The 18,869-nt window shown below is 38.5% G+C and overlaps 1 protein-coding gene across 8 annotated transcripts in view; it reads right to left on the bottom strand.

Moving 5' to 3' along the window:
- Positions 1-4,391: 4,391 nt before the first annotated feature.
- frrs1.S (ferric-chelate reductase 1 S homeolog) overlaps positions 4,392-18,869 on the bottom strand; it is an 18,213-nt gene continuing 3,735 nt past the window's right edge. Inside the window, exons 1-9 of one of the 8 annotated variants that reach the window (XM_041591153.1) lie at positions 18,692-18,781; positions 16,396-16,576; positions 15,476-15,668; positions 15,085-15,221; positions 13,194-13,288; positions 10,955-11,099; positions 8,662-8,844; positions 4,659-4,744; positions 4,392-4,491 (exon numbers count right to left, since the gene is read on the bottom strand). In XM_041591153.1, coding sequence (XP_041447087.1) covers positions 4,700-4,744; positions 8,662-8,844; positions 10,955-11,099; positions 13,194-13,288; positions 15,085-15,221; positions 15,476-15,668; positions 16,396-16,440 — 843 coding nt within the window. In that variant the 5' untranslated portion in view covers positions 16,441-16,576; positions 18,692-18,781 and the 3' untranslated portion in view covers positions 4,392-4,491; positions 4,659-4,699. 8 annotated transcript variants of the gene reach the window in all.

The raw sequence follows: 18,869 nt of genomic DNA, 5'->3' as shown, positions 1-18,869 counted from the left end.
AAATCATTCGATCGATGTATGAAATCCTTCGAATCGTTTGATTCAAAGGATTTTATCGATCGATCGAACGATTGGCCAAATTCGATGTAAAAAAACTTTGACTTCGATATTCGAAGTATTCCAATTTGATGGTCGAATTTCAAAGTTTTTCTACTTCGAAATATCGACCCTTGATAAATCTGCCCCTTACTGTACAGGATGCAAGGTATTCTACCTGTCAGAGCCCTTTTAGCAGAAACATGTATACCTGCATTTTCCAGCAGTCTTCATGGTGGGTTTTAGCAAGAAAGTTCTATTACCAGTATGTTTTGTGTTTATTCTGGTAGCTCTCTGTGCCTTATGGTGTCTCAGTGTGTTCCTTTCATGTCTTCTTGCTTTACTTCTCTTATTTATTTGTTTTTGCCTGTAAATTCACAGACAATAAAGATTTATTGCAAAGTTTTTGAAGAACATTATTTCTAAGAACAGTTTGTCATCATTAAAACCTTGCTTCCCATCTGTTTTCCTGCAACCCCTACTTTCCCAATTGCTACCTTTCGTTCGAAGAGGATTAAAGTGAAATGCAAAAAAACAAAGTGTACAGTGTGCATTAATTAAAATCAAGGCTAGTAGCAGGAGGGCGGATCGACAGGAGGCAATGGTTGGTTGTATGTATAAACGGTTACTCTTCAATCAAATTAGTTTGTGCCTGAGGCACAGTGTAGTTTTTAGCCAGACAGGTCTAACAAAGTTAGCGTGTCGCCGTCACACTTCATATGTTTGCATATACATAATCACCTTACGGGAGGGAACTCTAACCTGGTAAAGGGATTGGCGTCTGAAGTGGGATTGAATGGGTGACTCTGCAGGCTCAATAATTTATTACCAGGCTATACGGAGTATGTAATATAGCACTTTTGGCAAGCACTTTGGTAATTTGATCGTAGAGTAACCATTTATACATACAACCAATCATTGTCTCCTGTGGATCTGCCCTCCTACTACTAGCCTTGATTTTAATTAATTTTTTTTTATCTATTTAATACACTTGAGTTTTAGAATATTATGGATGGGAGGGTGCAGTCACATGGGTCATTTCTTTTTCTATTCTGATATGTGTTCAATTTACTTGACCCTGCACACCATACTCTTTACTTAATAATTGATGGTTGGTGCTCCCCGATCCATTATCTTTGCTGTCTGTACCCCTACAGGTAGTACTACTAACTAAGATATAATAGAATAGATCAGCACTGGGTTTAATAAGATCATATGGCAAATGGAAACTCTTTGTGTACATGGTACAATGAACATTTGTAATTGTGTTGTATTAAGGATGAAATATTCCGTTTTACATACTGCATAAAAATATAGAACAAAAGAATGTTTTGCAAAGGAGAACCTTTAATGAAAGGCAACATTTTAAGTCCTTTTTAAATAGCTCAATATACAATTTATATTTATATTATATAAAGATATAAGGAAAAGTAGACATGTATTTCTCAGCATAACAAATACTTTCCAATGTATTCTGAGCAGCTAACTTCAAAAGGCACCGCACCTTTGACAATTGAGTTCAGCTGCCGAATGGACAGAATAAAAAATTATTCTATACTTAATTAGCACTTGATGTTTCTTTATCTGAGCAATCAGATCCTCACACATTTAGAAACAAAATATCCTACTGAGGCACAAGGTGTTTTTCAGGGTACTGGTTACCAGGCTATATGACCAGGAGAAGGAGTCATTGCAAGAATGAACTAAATAGCATAGTCCTACATGGACTTCAACGTTGTCTGATTGCAGCTAGGAAGGTTATGAGAAATGCAAGGTTTCCACATATATAGACAGAACAATCTTCTTAAGGGCAGAGACACACGGTCAGATTCGGGGAGATTAGTTGCCCGCCGACAAATCTCCTTTTCTTCAGGCGACTAATCTCCCCACTGCCTTCCCGCCGGCTAGAATGTAAATCGCCGGCGGGATGGCACTGAGAATATTTCGTTTCCAAAGTCGCCAAAAGTTTCCTAGTGAGGCAACTTCGGAAAACAAAGTGATCAGAGTGCCATCCCGCCGGCAATTTTCATTCTAGCTGGCAGGAAGGCAGTTCGGGGAGATAAGTCGCCCGGAAGAAGAGAGAGATTTGTCGCTGGATGACTAATCTCCCCGAATCTGACCGTGTGTCTCTGCCCTAAAGGTATGGCCCTGAAATTACAGGAATTAAAAAATCATGGTACTACTTCAACATCACTCTCTATTCCCAAACACTTCTGGGTTAGGCATGCACGACAGATTAAAATTTTCTAAGTTTAAACTAGTGCACATGCACTACAGTAAATCAGTGCTAGTGGCATCTGGGAAAAATAAACATATTTTCAGCCCCTAGTAAGTCTGACTTTCCTTGTCCTAAATTAGAACTAATTTGTTCTTTTTGGGGGGAAAAAACATCAAAACATGTATAACTGAGCCCCATTCCTACTTAAAATATTTCTCATTGACATATTTTTATTTGACTTTAAATTATAATTAAATAGGTTCATGCAAGCTTATCCATATGTTTAAACAATATTAAAGTGTCTAAAATTGCAAGTACATATGAATATACAGGCATTATTAACCTTATTACTCACACATTTCTATTTAAATTTAACAAGATGTTTCTAATTGGAAAGTACTTTGCTAAGAAAAACACCTGCCTGTGTCTCAGTATACTGCTCCTTTGTACTGGGTGAGGTAGTGCTGAGTAGCATGTACAAGGTCACTTGCTAAATCACCAAACATTTGCCATTTGTCACAACTGCAACCTTAGAACTCTGAAATCTATTTCCAGGCAGATTTACTGTTATTGCTTTTAATGTTTAACATTCCTGTTCCATTCCCAGCCTGCAAGGCCATACCTACCTCAAGTTTTAACTGGTAAGCAACCATGTCACCATAAGCCTTCAAGATAGAATAACAAAGCATGGCAAATACAATCTATTTGCTTTGGCCTTAAACTCAATACTTCCCAACAACATTGGAAATAAAATGCCATTTATTTAGCCTGCTTAAACATCATTATGTACAAAGGTAGACAATATGAGCAGTTCCATCAGCGCCAGGGACATTTAGAGACTGCATGTTGATGGCCGACTTACCTCTGCTTCATTGGGAGATGAGTTCAAAATTCCTATTTGATCATTTTCCATTGTTTTAGCTGTTATAAAGGACTAGATCCGTTATTACAAATAGACCATGTTGATGTCAGTTATGCATGAATGTGAAAAATAATAGAAGACAGGCCAAAACATTATTTAATCTCAAAGGCACTTTTCATAGAAATCACAAGGAACAAATCTGTAATGAATAGAGTAGAAATCTCTTTACCCGGTTATGGGTAGAAAAAAGTGGTGATATCACCTGGTACTACAGAGGGATTCATTGGCTATTTATAGAGTTATTGGCTTATAGTTACGGGTTATGGGTTATAGAAATCCATTCAATAGTGTTATTCAGAGGTTATAAATGTTACCAGTTTCATGGTTTTTACAATGTGGACTTTCCAACATATTTAGGGGTTGCTTAAAAAAAGCTGTAATTGAAGTTAGAAGTATTATTATTTTAGGCTTCCACTTTGCACAGCCAATTAGGAAGGGCTATATTGTCTACTTATTTGAAATATAGACTTTTCTGCAAAAGATGGTCATGTATTGTATGGGATAAAATCATCCAAAACAAAAGCACACAAATGTAGTAAAGACTGCCCCAATACAGTGGCTAAAGTAGAGTAGTTTGCCAAAGTGTCTAGGCTACAGGAAGCTGTTAAGCCCGGGTAAATACAAAATACACCTTATTGCTGCTTGTATCAAGCAAAGTGATTTATAAAACAATAAAAATGTTATCACAATAAAAGGCAGAAAGTTAAAAACTATGAGACAGTCTGCAGATACAGTCTTCTTTAATCTTCCATCCCTGAACCCATGAGAGTTTCTGAAGTGATACCACCACTGCAGTCCCTCTAGGACCAGAGCTGCCTTAAAATATACTCTGTCGGTATAACAAGATTAATGCAATATTCTAATAAATCTTTAGTTAGGACAAAGACGATGTATGTATGTAAAACATTTAACGGTACTGCTAATGTGAAAACTCTGCTCTAATATACTGAAATTACATCCACTGAGGGTGAATGAGATTTCTGAGTAGAGTATATCTAAAGGTGGCCATACATACAGGAATCCAAATGTTTGGTGAGGTCAACAAACAAGTGGATCTCTCTCCGATATACACACACACACATATAGCCATACACTCGGTGTAACTGTAATGAATCAAAAAACTTTGTCCATGTTCCAGTGCCACTAGGACAACTTTTTCAAGACACAAAAACAGAAACACTCCAACATATACACTCCAATATATTGGATTCTATACCTGGGTGCTTTGAGGTGGAGGTCAGAAAACTGCCAAAACAGGTTGTGGAACTGTCAAAATCATCACTGTGACCCCGAAATGGGGATGATAACCCGCACGCTGAAAGACATAGGGAAAAGCAAAGTCGAGTTAAACAAAGATATGCAAATACAGCACTAGGGAATATACGAATACTATCACTGGTTTTTCAAGATGGATCATCACACATCGCATTTTGATCAGATCAAATCACTGCTATACAGACCTAAACAGTCGTGACTACTTACTTTACTGAAGTATAATCTGTGTATAAAGGGGAATACAAAAGCTACAACTGTTGGAAAACTGTAGTGATCATAAGGCAGCAGTGAATCTGTTGAAAATATAAATGAAAAGGGAAGTTAAATAAAGCATCGTTTATTTTGAAAAATATATCTTAAAGCATTTTTGCAGAGTACAACAAGAGTACTCCTATGTGTAAGAATTTTAATTCCAAAGAACTGCTTAATAAAAACTAAACAAGCAATACATAGCAATGAATAAGGCTTTCCATGAAGAGTACCTGCTTGGATATGTGCGCAAAAAAATTATTTTGTGCGCAAATATGTGTGTGCAGTTTTTAAAAACTGTGTATTAATACAAAATACAAAATGTTGGGTTTTCACACAAAATCCTTTTTGCGCACAACAATTTGCTGTGTGCACTGGCCTCAAAATTTGTGCTTGAGCACACAGCTTAGAGGGAACATTGACTTTACATGTGAAAAATCTCTCACAAATACTTTACCATTGTCATTTTGATTTCCTAAAGTTGCTTTGTCAAGGCAACTTTGTGCTACTTTGGAAAACTGAAGCAACAAGTATGTTTTCCCACGGACAATTTACAATATTGCAAATGAGAAAAACTTGTATGAGATCAGTCACCCATGGTAGAGCAGATTTATTGCTGGCGACTAATTTCCACGTGTGCCAGTACCCTAAAGTATAAAGGAGAGTGCAGGGTAAGTAAGCCTCCAGCACTATACAATTAAAGGAACAGTAACACAAAAAAATTCAAAGTGTTTTAAATTAATTAAAATATAATATAGCAATTGGGGCAGTTGAATTGAGCTGGCCATAGACGCACAGATCCGAGCGTACGAATCAAGGATTCGTACGATATTCTGACCGTGTATGGAGAGTCCCGACATTTTTCGTCCGGTGGAGGTCGGTCGTATGGTCGATCGGACAGGTTAGAAAATGTCTGTCGGCTGCGGGTAATATCTCTGCGTGTATTGCCGATCATACGATTTTCAGAGGGAGACTGGCTTTAACTATCGTACGATTGCTGTCAGAGGCAGAACATCGGCTGATCTGTTCTTACAACTTTATATTTGATCTGAATGGTAAGACTTTGATCTTTATGGTTAGAATGCTCGGGACCTGGATTTTCCGGATAAAGAATATTTGCCTTAAAGGAGAAGGAAAGGTTAAAACTAAGTAAGCCTTATCAGAAAGGTCCATCTAAATATACCAGTAAACCCCCAAAGTAATGTTGCTCTGAGTCCCCTGTCAAAAGAAACACTGCATTTCTTTCCTTCTATTGTGTACACATGGGCTTCTGTATCAGACTTCCTGCCTTCAGCTTAAACCTCATTGCCCTGGGCAAGAGCATGCTCAGTTTGCTCCTCTCCCCCCACCCCTTCTCTACTGTAATCTGAGCCCAGAGCAGGGAGAGACTCAGGCAGGAAGTGATGTCACACCACATTAATACTGCAGCTCCTATTATAAACAAACAGAGAGTTTCTAGAGCTTTTTACTCAGGTATGGTTAAACATTCTACAGAATAAATATAGCATTCTAGCTTGCACTATTGCAGCTAATCTATTGACAATAAAATGCCTCTGTAGCTTTCCTTCTCCTTTAAAGGAGAACTAAACCCCCCCCCCCTATGTAGAAAAGCCCCCTTCCACTTCCCTCCATCGGCCCCCCTCATCTCTCCTGTTTGAAAATCTGAGCTTAAAACGCAGAGTAGAGCAGCAGAGTTCCCAGGCACCATCTTCTATCTTTTCGGATACAGTGTGTCGCACTGAGATACTTAAAGGAAAACTATACCCCCAAAATGAATACTTAAGCAACAGATAGTTTATATCAAATTGAATGACATATTAAAGAATCTTACCAAACTGGAATATATATTTACATAAATATTGCCCTTTTACATCTCTTGCCTTGAGCCACCATTTCATGACTCTATCTGTGCTGCCTCAGAGATCACCTGACCAGAAATACTACAACTCTAACTGTAACAGGAAGAAGTGAGGAAGCAAAAGGCAGAACTCTGTCTGTTAATTGGCTCATGTGACCTTACATGTGGTTTGTATGTGTGCACAGTGAATCTTACGATCTCAGGAGGCGGCCCTTATTTTTTAAAATGGCAATTTTCTATTTATGATTACCCAATGGCACATACTACTAAAAAAGTATATTATTATGATAATGGTTCATTTACATGAAGCAGGGTTTTACACATGAGCTGTTTTACTCAGTATCTTTTAATAGAGACCTACATTGTTTGGGGGGTATAGTTTTCCTTTAAGGGGTGTTTTATTAAAGGTTGAATTTTGAATTCATGTGAATTGTTTTTTATTCTAATAAATTCGAATTTACTCACAACTGGAATAGAAGGTTAAGAAAAATTTGAAAATCTAATATTCGATTGAAGAGTCCCGACCCAGAAAATTTAAATCAAATTCAAATCTAGTTCCCTCCAAAAAAACCTTGAATGTCAGGAAGGCAATTAACATATTCAAATGGTTCAACAGACCTCTGCCATTGACTTGTAAATGAACTCGGCAGGTTTTAGGTGGCGAATATTCAAATTAGAAAGTATTTCATGGTCGAGGTGTGATAAATCGCACGTTGAAATTTACATTCGAACTGGGGGGATTAAAATTTGAATTTGTGAGGGTTGACACAAAAAAAAAATTGAATTTACTATTTGATCCTTAATAGATCTGCCACTTAGAGTATCGTAATGGACAGACAATGCTCTCTGGGAACTCCTGCTGCACTGCTCTGCACTTTTTAGCTTTTCAAAAACAGGGCAGTTTTTTACATTATAGACTGTGTGGGGAGGAAGTCTACTAGAAAATCATGTGAACATTAAACAAACCCAATAGGCTGATTCTGCTTCCAATAAGGATTAGCTACATCTTTGTTTAGATCAAGTACAAGGTACTGTTTTATTATTACAGAGGAAAAGAAAAATTTGGATTATTTGGATAAAGGAGTCTATGGGAGACAATATTTCTGTAATGTGGAGCATTCTGGATAACGGATCTCTGGATAACGGATCATATACCCGTACATAGTTTGCCTTAGGTTGCATTATTGGTTTTCATGGTTTTTACAATTAATAAATCTCAAATTGTTTAGAGCTTTTCAGAAATATACGAAAAACAAAAAAATTTTCGAGATTCTTGGAAAAAAACAAAATTTAGTTATTAGTAAATGGGCCTCTATATTTAATTACTTTAAAACGCTTTAATTTTTTTGTTAATCTTCCACAAAAGTGGTTAGTGTAATTTACTTTAACCTGTAATACACAAACATACACTTGGTTTATACAAGAAACGGTGTTTGCCAGGGGAAAAAAATAAAATAAAAGACTATAAGACAAATTTGTACGAGAGACTGTCAAATCTGGGCCTGTCTCTCAGCCTGTGTTGCTACTGTCTCTCTTGACCAACTCGAGAGTTGCTCTAAAGAGAAGTGGCTACATTTAGCATAAAGAGACACATAAAAGGGGACCTGTCACCCTGAGAGATAATTCAAAATCCTTTCTTATTGTGTTAGTAAAGAAAAATCAACACTATATACTACACTTACACTGTGTCCTTCATTCTTTTGGAACCCATAATCACAGCAAGCTGGCAGGCACCATTGGGCGAAAGACAAGGTTTTACATAATCATAAAAACTAAATGTATGCACCAAAAGGAGGACCTCGTGCCCATGCAAGGGCTATACAATTCGAGACCGTGAGGAGTTCAGCCACAACTAGGAAGTGAAGAAATGAGAGAGATTGCTGTGCCTCAGGCAAAAAGGCGGGGAAGGAAATATAAATGTATTTAAAAGTCTCAGCTGGCAATCACATAACAGGTAAGGATGTTTTAATTAAAAACACTAAAAAAAGAATTTGGGAGAGATTTCATTTGAAAATGACTTTTATTATACAACTTTTAGTTCTTGGTTACAGGTCCCCTTTAAGTGGATTTACCGGCAAAATGTAAAAATGAAAGCAAACGCACCATCCACTGATCATGTGACAAAACAAAAGAGATGTTGCCTTGTCCTGGCCCAGTCATCTCAACCAGTACAGATTGGCCATGTTTTCTGAAGGACAAGAAGAAGCACTCAGGATTATGCTCTGGGTCACAGGAGACTGGATTTCTGATGCAGAACTTACTACTTCCACAGCCTGCTGAACTAAACTAAAAAAAAAAAAAGAAAAAAAAAAGAGAATATAAGACCAAAAACACGGCTTTTAAAAGTTTGCAGCATCCCTTTACCAACTTAAACAATTGTACCATGCATGTAAAAATATATGGCTTCATGGAAAGTTTGACTTACTCATTTGATTATTATCCTTTATTTATAAAGCACCAACATGTTTATGCAGGGTACCCATGCACCTTTAAGTAACAGTGGTAACAGCAGTGCCAATGCTAGGCTCTACATAAACAAGATGCAGTAATGCGATTTTAATATGTACATATTTTCATGCATTTATGTGACTATACTGAGTTAAACACCAGCTGAAGAGACCTTCCTCACACCCTCCTCATCCTGTCACACTTACCTTATATGTGCTCTGAATGGGATGAGGGGGAGCCGTATCTCTAATGCTCAGAGTACAAATGAGATCTCTGCAATAGCAGTGAAATTTCTGGTTACAAACCCCCAAGTAAACTGTCAGACACTGCTGTCTAAAGGCAACGTTCCAACCTTGCATCATGGCAGGAGGAAGTTTAGAGAACTCACGGGCACACCCAACCTCTGTGTATAGTTTCACTACAGTGTTCAGTAGAGTGGAATCGGCACCCAACTGGAATACTCATAAAAAACACGTCATGAAACAAAACATTATTTTTTTTTTTGTGATGAAAACAAAAGTTACATAATTAAATCGGGTTGAAAAAACGTCCATCAAGTTTAACCCCTCCAAATGAAACCCAGCATCCATTACATACACACACTCACACTGGCCCCTCCATACACTTACAAACTATATATACCCAAATCTATACCAACTGTAGATTTTAGTATCACAATAGCCTTTGATATTATGCTTGTCCAAGAACTCATCCAAGCCACTCTTAAAAAGCAATAGGCAAAAGTATTGTCAGGTCAAGTCCTATTTACTAAATTCATGTTGAAAAAGAGGTATAATGCCGCTTTAAAGGTGATCTGAATCTAAAAACTGAATAGAAATAAACTTATCTTGAGCTCTTCTCTGAGCATTTTTTGCAGTTAACAGTCAGTTATCCATAGGGTTGCTGCTATTCTGACTTTGAATATAGATAAAAAGATAAAAGCCTGGTATTCCCAGAGTGTTAACCAGAGTGAGGGAAGAATAAAGCAGAGCCAATCCTCACCAAAGACAGGTGCCACAAATTACATTGTGATACTTACCAGAAACTCCCACAAGAGGGAGACATACAAGGCTTCCATAGAAAAACAGAGGGAAAAAAACAGTAAACAGTTCAGTTGTTTTCACATTGTTTGTCAGAAGAAATAAAGACTTTTTTCTATTTATTTCCATTTTTTTTTAAAATTGAAGATTAAAGGGCACCTGTTGCCAAAAAATATTATCCCCAACCAGCCTGCTCTCCGGTTGAGGGGTAACAGTAATTTTTTTCTTTTTTTAATTGCCCCCCACCAGAGCTAGGCCATCCGCTCGGGGAGGGAGCTACTGGGTTGAGCAGCCATGTTCTGGCACATGCATGCACATAATGAGGGAATGCCGCAACTTGCTTATTATGAGTATGTGCATTGATGTCAGAAGAGCGTATTGCACATGCCCTCTGTCCAACATGGCCACTTGCACGGGATGCAATTTAAAAAAAAATGCCCAACTGGAGAGCAGGATAATATTTTTTGGCAATAGGTCCCTTTAATGCCCCTGCCTCTGGCATTCAATTTGGCAGTTCAGTAATCCAGGGGCAAAATCTGAACTGTTAAAATTTGCTCCATTAGTTGATACATTTCTCAGGAGCTATTGTATCAATTTTAACAGCTGCCTTTAATGAAACTCAGGGATACTTTTTCAGCAGGGACTATGATCAACTCTTTAACTAAAAAAGTAGGCTACAAATGTTGTACATTATGTTTCTATACCAGCCCAAGGCATCCACAGCCCTTTAGCAGTAAACTGTAGCTCCCCATCTTCTTTTCTGCGGATTCATAATTATTGGTACATGGCAGCTCAGAAACCAGCACAATTGGCATCTGAATTTAATAATCAGACTTATAGCATCTCCTTATAGGTAAACTTATCTTCAATAAGAAAAGAAACATTTTAGCAAAAATGTTCATACTCACACGTTTATGAAGTGATGCAGATGGTGGTACCACTGTTATCATGCTACTGGGATTCTTAAGTGGAACAGATGGTGCATTGGGCTGTGATATAACAGGGCCAGGAATTTTCATCCAATAGATTTTATATTTTTGAACTACTGTAGCTCTAAAAGCAAGGTGGGGGAAGCAAGAATTATTTTATGCAAAGGAAGTAACAGAAAAGTGGTTTTAAACATTTTCTTGTCAATAATTTGCTGACAAAATTTATCTGGCAACAGGCCACTGAACTTTATACACATTTTAACCATACCCAGATATAAATTAAAAAGCAAGCATTTTAATAAGGACTCACCCCCAGCCTCCAAATACTTCAGTGCCAAAATGCAAACTCTTGTACTTCATATGCCAACGTAATGTATCCAGATACAAGCACATCAAGATGCATAGGATTGGATTCTCTGCCTGTGTTTCTCCATAGGCCAAGGTACGCTACAACTAGCATTAGCCAAAAGCTGCACATTTAACCTTATCTAAAATAGCAATATTCAATCAACCTTAAATGCTACTATGATACTAAGTGGAACCTTTTGGGCTTGCAGAGTGAATCCATTTACTCACCCCCATTTAACCATTTCTATGGCAGACATCAGAAACTATCTTGCATTATGGCAGTAATTCCAGACACATGCTCAGGAAAAAACAGGATTAAAATACTTGCTATCTGAAAGGCTTGTTATCTTTTACTACCCTGCTGTCTGAAATGCCTTTTGCCCTGCTGCTGGAAATGCAAGTGAAAAAGATAGAGGGCTTTGTGTGTATTTGGATGCACTATGTTTGTGACGGTTTTTATTAATCCACTTCATGATTTACCTGTACTGTATTTACTACTGACAAGTCTAAAGTGACTGAATATACTATATAATGCAAAGGGACTGATGGTATATTTGTTTTTCCTTCTCTCCTTCATACATTACGACAAATTATTCTCTTTTATTTTGATTCAACACTTTTTTATGTCTGCGATTTAATTTACACATTGCGCTATTTTCTAGGTAATATTATTATTAACATCAACATATATTTCCCTATATTTAACAGTACATTGTGTTAGTAGTATATAGAAATGAAATCCTGCTTTAGGCAAATATTCATGTCAAGATCATTTAATTCTCTGGGGAACACAAAATATTGAAGTGTATTAGAAATGGTTAATTTCTCCCAAAGAAGTATAAAATCATATTTTAGACTCTCCCAAAATATTACCATGGGTATAGGACCTATTATCCAGAATGCTCGGGACCTGGGCTTTTCCAGATAAAGGGTCATAGAAATTATTTAAACACTAAGGGGCAGATTTATCAAGGGTCGAATTTCGAGGGGTTAAAACCCTCGAAATTCGACCAGCAAATGGAAATCCTTCAAATTCGAAGGGTTGAGCGCTAAAATAGCATTCAATCGATCGAATAAAAATCCTTCAATCGAACGATTAAATCCTTCGAATCGAACGATTTTTAGAGATCGATCGAAGGATTTTTATTAGATGCCAAAAAAATGTACTGGAAGGTCCCCATAGGCTAATATAGCAATTCGGTAGCTTTAATTTGAAATCAAAGGATTTTTAAAGAGACAGTACTTCGACTATCGAATGGTCGAATATTCTAACGATTTTTACTTCGAATCGAAGTCGAAGTAAATTCAAAGTCGTACTATCCTATTCGATGGTCAAAGTATCCAAAAAATTACTTTGAAATTCGAACTTTTTGGACTCGAGTTTAGTAAATCTGCCCCTAAGTAAACCCAATGGGAATGTTTTTCCTCCAGTAAGGATTAATTATATCAAATGGGATCAAGTACAAGGTACTTTGTTATTATTACAAAGAAAAAGGAAATAAGTCTATGAGAAATAGCCTTACTGTAATTCTGAGTTTTCTGGAAAATGGATTCTTTACCTGTACCAGTAAAGAGTTTATGCTTCTTTAAAATGTGAAATCCAAGGGTGTTTCTTCCTAAACTTTACTCTTCCTTAATGGTCCCTCCTAATTTTTAATATTCTCTCCTGTTCCGTTCAATCACAGGAATATCCTACTCACTGCTAAAATAAAACTGTAAACATGTGCAATCAAACATTAGAAATCTGAGGAGCATGGAAACAGAAGTTCACACAGCAAGAGGGCTGCAGATCTAATATCCACAGGATACAGTCCCTTTCTTCAATACATTTTTGACTGATTAGTTGTCAATGCTTATGATTATTACTTACAGAAACTGAATATGCTTTGGGCTGTTGGCAGGAGCAACCCAAAAGAACTCCACTTGGAGCTTTCTTTCTTTGCTGGTGTGACTGACAGCAGAATTCTGCAACAACAACAAAATACATTTGGGACAGTTTATCAAGACAAAGGGGCTTGCCCCAAAATGTTATATAGCTTGCACGAAATAAATATGCCGGGTTCATCCTGCTTGTTATAGCTTTGTTGTTTCCATTTTACATGTTACTAATTTGGAGGGTGCTGATCCCTTAAGACAGTGATCCCCAACCAGTAGCTCGCGAGCAACATGTTGCTCTCCAACCCCTTGAAAGTTGCTCTCAGGGTCCTCAAAGGAGGTGCTTATTTTTGAATTCTGAGCTTGAAAGCAAGTTTTAATTGCATAAAAACTAAGTATAGTGCCAAGTAAAGCCTCTTGTAGGCTGCCAGTCCACATAGGGGCTACCAAATAGTCAATCACAGCACTTATTTGGCACCCTAAGGGACTTTTTCATGCTTGTGTTGCTCCCCAACTCTCTTTACATTTGAATGTGGCTCACAGGTAAAATAGGTTTGAGGGCCAGGGTGTGCAAGTGCAAATAAAAGCCAAATTAAAAACAACCACTTTTATGCAATCCTATGGAATTTTTGTAACCGTATTTATAAAACTCTAACTTTCACACACTGATAAATATCATTCTAAAAATCCCAAATAAATTAATAATATTAAGGGGGTGAATTTATCTCTGGTAAATTTTGATAAATTTGCTACTTCATTATTGGATTGCCAAATTGCAAAACCAGTGGACAGAACCACTATTTCTTTATTACTCAAATAAATGCATCTGGACCACTGAAGCTAGCAGCACAGGTGGTTTCTCCACTGGTGTATCCTACTGTGCAGGCATCATTCACATTAAACACCCTGTACACATGACATGGATTTTACCCTGAAAATATACACAAACATTTTTGGGCCATAAATTGCTTGGTTTGTGCAGAGACAGACCGATGTCTGCACAGGCCTCAGATACCAAGAAGCTTGGTTTGAACTGTTATTTGAGGCATGTTAATCCTTATGCTAAGCAGCAATACCAATATTGCCTATGCATGCTGCCTGAAAAGTCAAAGCCATCATGCCCTAGCTGGGTATATGGCACGGATTTTATCCAGAAAATGCACGGTATTGGGCAGGAGGAAAAAACGGCAAGTCTGATATCAGCCATACACCAAAAAAACCTGTATGGTATCCAACAAATACAGTACTAGGGGTTAGGATTGCCACCTTACCAGTTTGGGGAAAACGGGCAAGGCAGATGATGTCGGGGCCGATGACAGCGGAGAGGAACTGATGATGTCAGGGGCTGGCCTGATGACGTGGAGATCAGCGATTGGCTGATCTCCATGTTATTAACGTCAATGTCCTATCCCGATTTCCTAATTTGGAAATCCGGACACCCACTGTTCACCTGGATAGGCCTTCCAAAAACCAGGCTGTATGGGTGAAATCCGGACAGATGACAACCCTACTAGTGGGCCATACAAGCTTTAGCCATGTTACTTTTCTTTTTTACATATGTGTGGCCTGACCGCTGTGGTTCAGCTTCATTTCCTCATCTGCTGATGCACCATGTACTGCCCGGTGTATCGGCAGAAGAAATGTTCAAACCTTTCTGATCAATGAACCTACTTATATCCACAGTACAAAGCTGTGTACATGTAAGGCCAGCTTTAGGTGATTGTGTGTGTTTTAGAGCTTTTGATATCTTTTTAAAGACAAAGTTATGCAAATGCTGTCTTGTCTAACATTAAACAATGCAATTCTGGCACTGGTTGAATTCTTTCAAATGATGCAGTACTTTTCTGCAAATGTATTCAAATTACACAGATGTTTTCACATTATACCTGGATACCATCACAAGTCAAAAGCTGGGAAATCCTCTTGTCGGTTAAAGAAAACGACCCAACAGCACTGCCATTCAGGTTCTCTGCATCACGAGCTTCAACCAGAAATCCATCAAAGCGAGATCCAGACAAGGTGACTGAAAATGTAATGAGATACAAACCAAATGTAGCTAATAACTCAAAGCATGTTGTTGTCAATTGTAAATAAGATATAAAAAAAAAAGCCTAAACAAAAAAAATTTGACTTGTCAGCCCATTGTTCTGTTTGGTCATACAAATGATGTAGCAGAACTGCACATGCCGTAGCACAATGATCTCATCCCTACTTGGCTTGTGTAAGGCCATATAAAGCTAATAACAGCTGGTCAACAGTTTCCATGTCTCCTGTTACCTTTGATGCGATCCCCTGGGTTAAAAATGGTTTTGTCCACATTAATGCTGTGAATGGGATCAGCTTGTGGAGTATGACCATGGTCAGGGCGCATAGATCTGCAGGCAGAAGTCACTTTACCATTTGGATACCCAGTCACTGGGCTAAATACACACGTGTAAAGGTAAATGAGAAAAAGGACAAACGGATTCATCTAGAGAAAGAAAAGACAGACAATGATTACTTTCCTGTATGAAAGTTTCCATAACCTTGTAAAACAGATGTACAGGATTAGTAAGGGTTAAAAGTGTTTGCCCCTACTCAGTAACTGCCCTTCAAGTAGACATATATCTTCACTGTAACTAGCAAGTGGCTAAGGCGATGTGTGTCATTACAGGTATATGTAAAGGAAAGGCACTCATGAGGTTTTCAGTTTTCTTTGGAAAACCCTATTGCACCAGATTTACCATAGGCCTAAGCTCCTAATAAAACTTCACTACGAGGTGCCCATCTACATGCCCTTGGCAAAGATCAATCCACCAAATCACACCAAGCTCTTTCAAGACACAATGATTTGGTAATTTTGAGATCACCCTGTGACCAACGCACTGTATGTCAGCTATCGCAGATGCAGATCTCACTGCATTGTAGTATAGAAAACAATCAGCAGCTAATGCAGGGCTCTTCTACTGTGCTTCTGGTAGGGACCATTAGAAAACACCCACCCCAAATTTGAAACACAGACAGAGACAGTAGCAGATCTATTGGAAACTCCAATAAAGGGGCCATTTTTAAAGGAGACATATAGGATAAATGAAAAAACCCTAATTCTGTAGGAAATTATAAGTAAGATATGGTGTTGTTTTTACATGGTGCTAAAAAATTATATTATCTTTAAAAATAGCCCCTTTATTGGAGCTCCCTATAGAGTTCTCTGGTACCTGTCCATTTTTCAGATGAGGGGTGGGCGTGTCCCAACGGTCCATGCCAGAAGCACAGTACGAGGGGGACAGCCAATCACAGCACAGACAGGATTCAGTTCCCTATCAAGTCCTGCTAGCTGCTGATCCTGGTTCCTGTAATGAGCTGACAGCCACCTGCTCCCCCGCACAGCCTTGGAATCTAGGGAGTATGAAGTGGAAGGGAGGGATTATTAGGGTTTTTGCAGAAATATTCAATAAATCAGCCTGAAACACTACTTTTTTAAGCACAATTCTTCTTCTAAATGAGTATAATGCATTGGTACGTTCTTATTTTTTTTACACAATATGTCTCCTTTAAAGTTAATGATAATTTTTAGCTAAGGGTTAAAGCTGACACATATATATTATTCACCATTCCTGCGAGATTAGGGGAATTTTCACTTCGGCTATATGAATCCTTCAATCTCAAAATTGCTCAAATGCATTTTTTAGAGATAATTCAATTTAAGCACTTTAGCAAAGGCAATTCTTAGTATACCCTATGGCATTTACTGGCATTTTGTATCCAAGACAAAATGCACCGTGTGTCAATGCCCTAGCGAGGGTGACATTTTCAAACACATTCAATTTAGTGACTTTTGCAGTACAAAAGTAAAAATAATCACCTACATCCAAATTTACCAAATCCCCACCCAAACTACTAAAAACCACATGTGCTTGTCTACTACTAGTACCTGATAAATAGCTAAAGGCAATTTAGGGATCAGATTTGGTTCTGCCGCTTCCAGTGATATTTATTTCTATCTGCAGTAAATGATATGAACTCGTGGCAGTAAGTCAGATTTACCATTTATCTTGGAAAACTCCAGCAAATACACTGCCTCGTATGATCCTTAGGAAGAGTGATTGTTAGTTGTCCTTTTAGCTAGATATTATTTCAAATGAGAAATTATTAGTCATTAGGCTAAAGAAGCTTATGAAGAATAAAATCAGCATAACATTTACTGTTCCTTTAAGGAATTTTGAAAATGGAGAAACTCACTTTACTGCATGCATATGAAAGTTGAATGATACCTTTAAATCTATTTTCTTCCTCCCATCAAGTGGCAGTTGTGTCATGCTGTATGTAGGGCAGTTGTGTCATGCTGTGGGGCAGTTGTGTCATGCTGTGGGGCAGTTGTGTCATGCTGTGGGGCAGTTGTGTCATGCTGTGGGGCAGTTGTGTCATGCTGTGGGGCAGTTGTGTCATGCTGTGGGGCAATTGTGTCATGCTGTGGTGCAATTGTGTCATGCTGTGGGGCAATTGTGTCATACTGTATGTATGGCAGTTGTGTCATGCTGTATGTATGGCAGTTGTGTCATGCTGTATGTATGGCAGTTGTGTCATGCTGTATGTATGGCAGTTGTGTCATGCTGTATGTATGGCAGTTGTGTCATGCTGTATGTATGGCAGTTGTGTCATGCTGTATGTATGGCAGTTGTGTCATGCTGTGGGGCAGTTGTGTCATGCTGTATGTATGGCAGTTGTGCCATGCTGTATGTATGGCAGTTGTGGCATGCTGTATGTATGGCAGTTGTGTCATGTTGTGGGGCAGTTGTGTCACGTTGTATGTATGGCAGTTGTGGCATGCTGTATGTATGGCAGTTGTGGGGCAGTTGTGTCATGCTGTATGTATGGCAGTTGTGGCATGTTGTGGGGCAGTTGTGGCATGCTGTATGTATGGCAGTTGTATCATGCTGTGGGGCAGTTGTGTCATGCTGTATGTATGGCAGTTGTGTCATGCTGTGGGGCAGTTGTGGCATGCTGTATGTATGGCAGTTTTGGCATGTTGTGGGGCAGTTGTGGCATGCTGTATGTATGGCAGTTGTGTCATGTTGTGGGGCAGTTGTGTCATGCTGTGGGGCAGTTGTGTCATGCCGTATGTATGGCAGTTGTGTCATGCTGTATGTATGGCAGTTGTGTCATGCTGTATGTTTGGCAGTTGTGTCATGCTGTATGTATGGCAGTTGTGTCATGCTGTATGTATGGCAGTTGTGTCATGTTGTATGGCAGTTGTGTCATGCTGTATGTATGGCAGTTGTGTCATGCTGTATGTATGGCCGTTGTGGCATGTTGTGGGGCAGTTGTGGCATGCTGTATGTATGGCAGTTGTGTCATGTTGTGGGGCAAAAGTGATATTTCTTTAAGAATTGACCAATAAATGGGTGATATTAAAAAAAGCAAGAAAGATGTTGCTGAAGAGTTTGCAAGCCTTGTGACAGACTTGGGATACAAGTTTCTCCGTCACTGTTTGGTAAAATCTACAGCACATACCGTACTATATCCCGTGGGTACAACTGAAAAACAGCGACTTCACCTCTGCACCGCGACCTTCATTACCCACTGCCTCTCCACTGGTATGTGAGATAATCACAGGGAACTGGAGCCAAAGTCTTTAGCTCTCCACTGATTGGATCTACTCACTGGGGGGCGTGGCTAGCAGCACGAGCGT

Source organism: Xenopus laevis, chromosome 4S (assembly GCF_017654675.1).
Source record: "Xenopus laevis strain J_2021 chromosome 4S, Xenopus_laevis_v10.1, whole genome shotgun sequence".
Lineage (NCBI taxonomy): Eukaryota > Metazoa > Chordata > Amphibia > Anura > Pipidae > Xenopus > Xenopus laevis.
The sequence above is the reverse complement of the archived record's forward strand: the minus strand, read 5'-3'. Positions and strand labels throughout refer to the sequence as shown.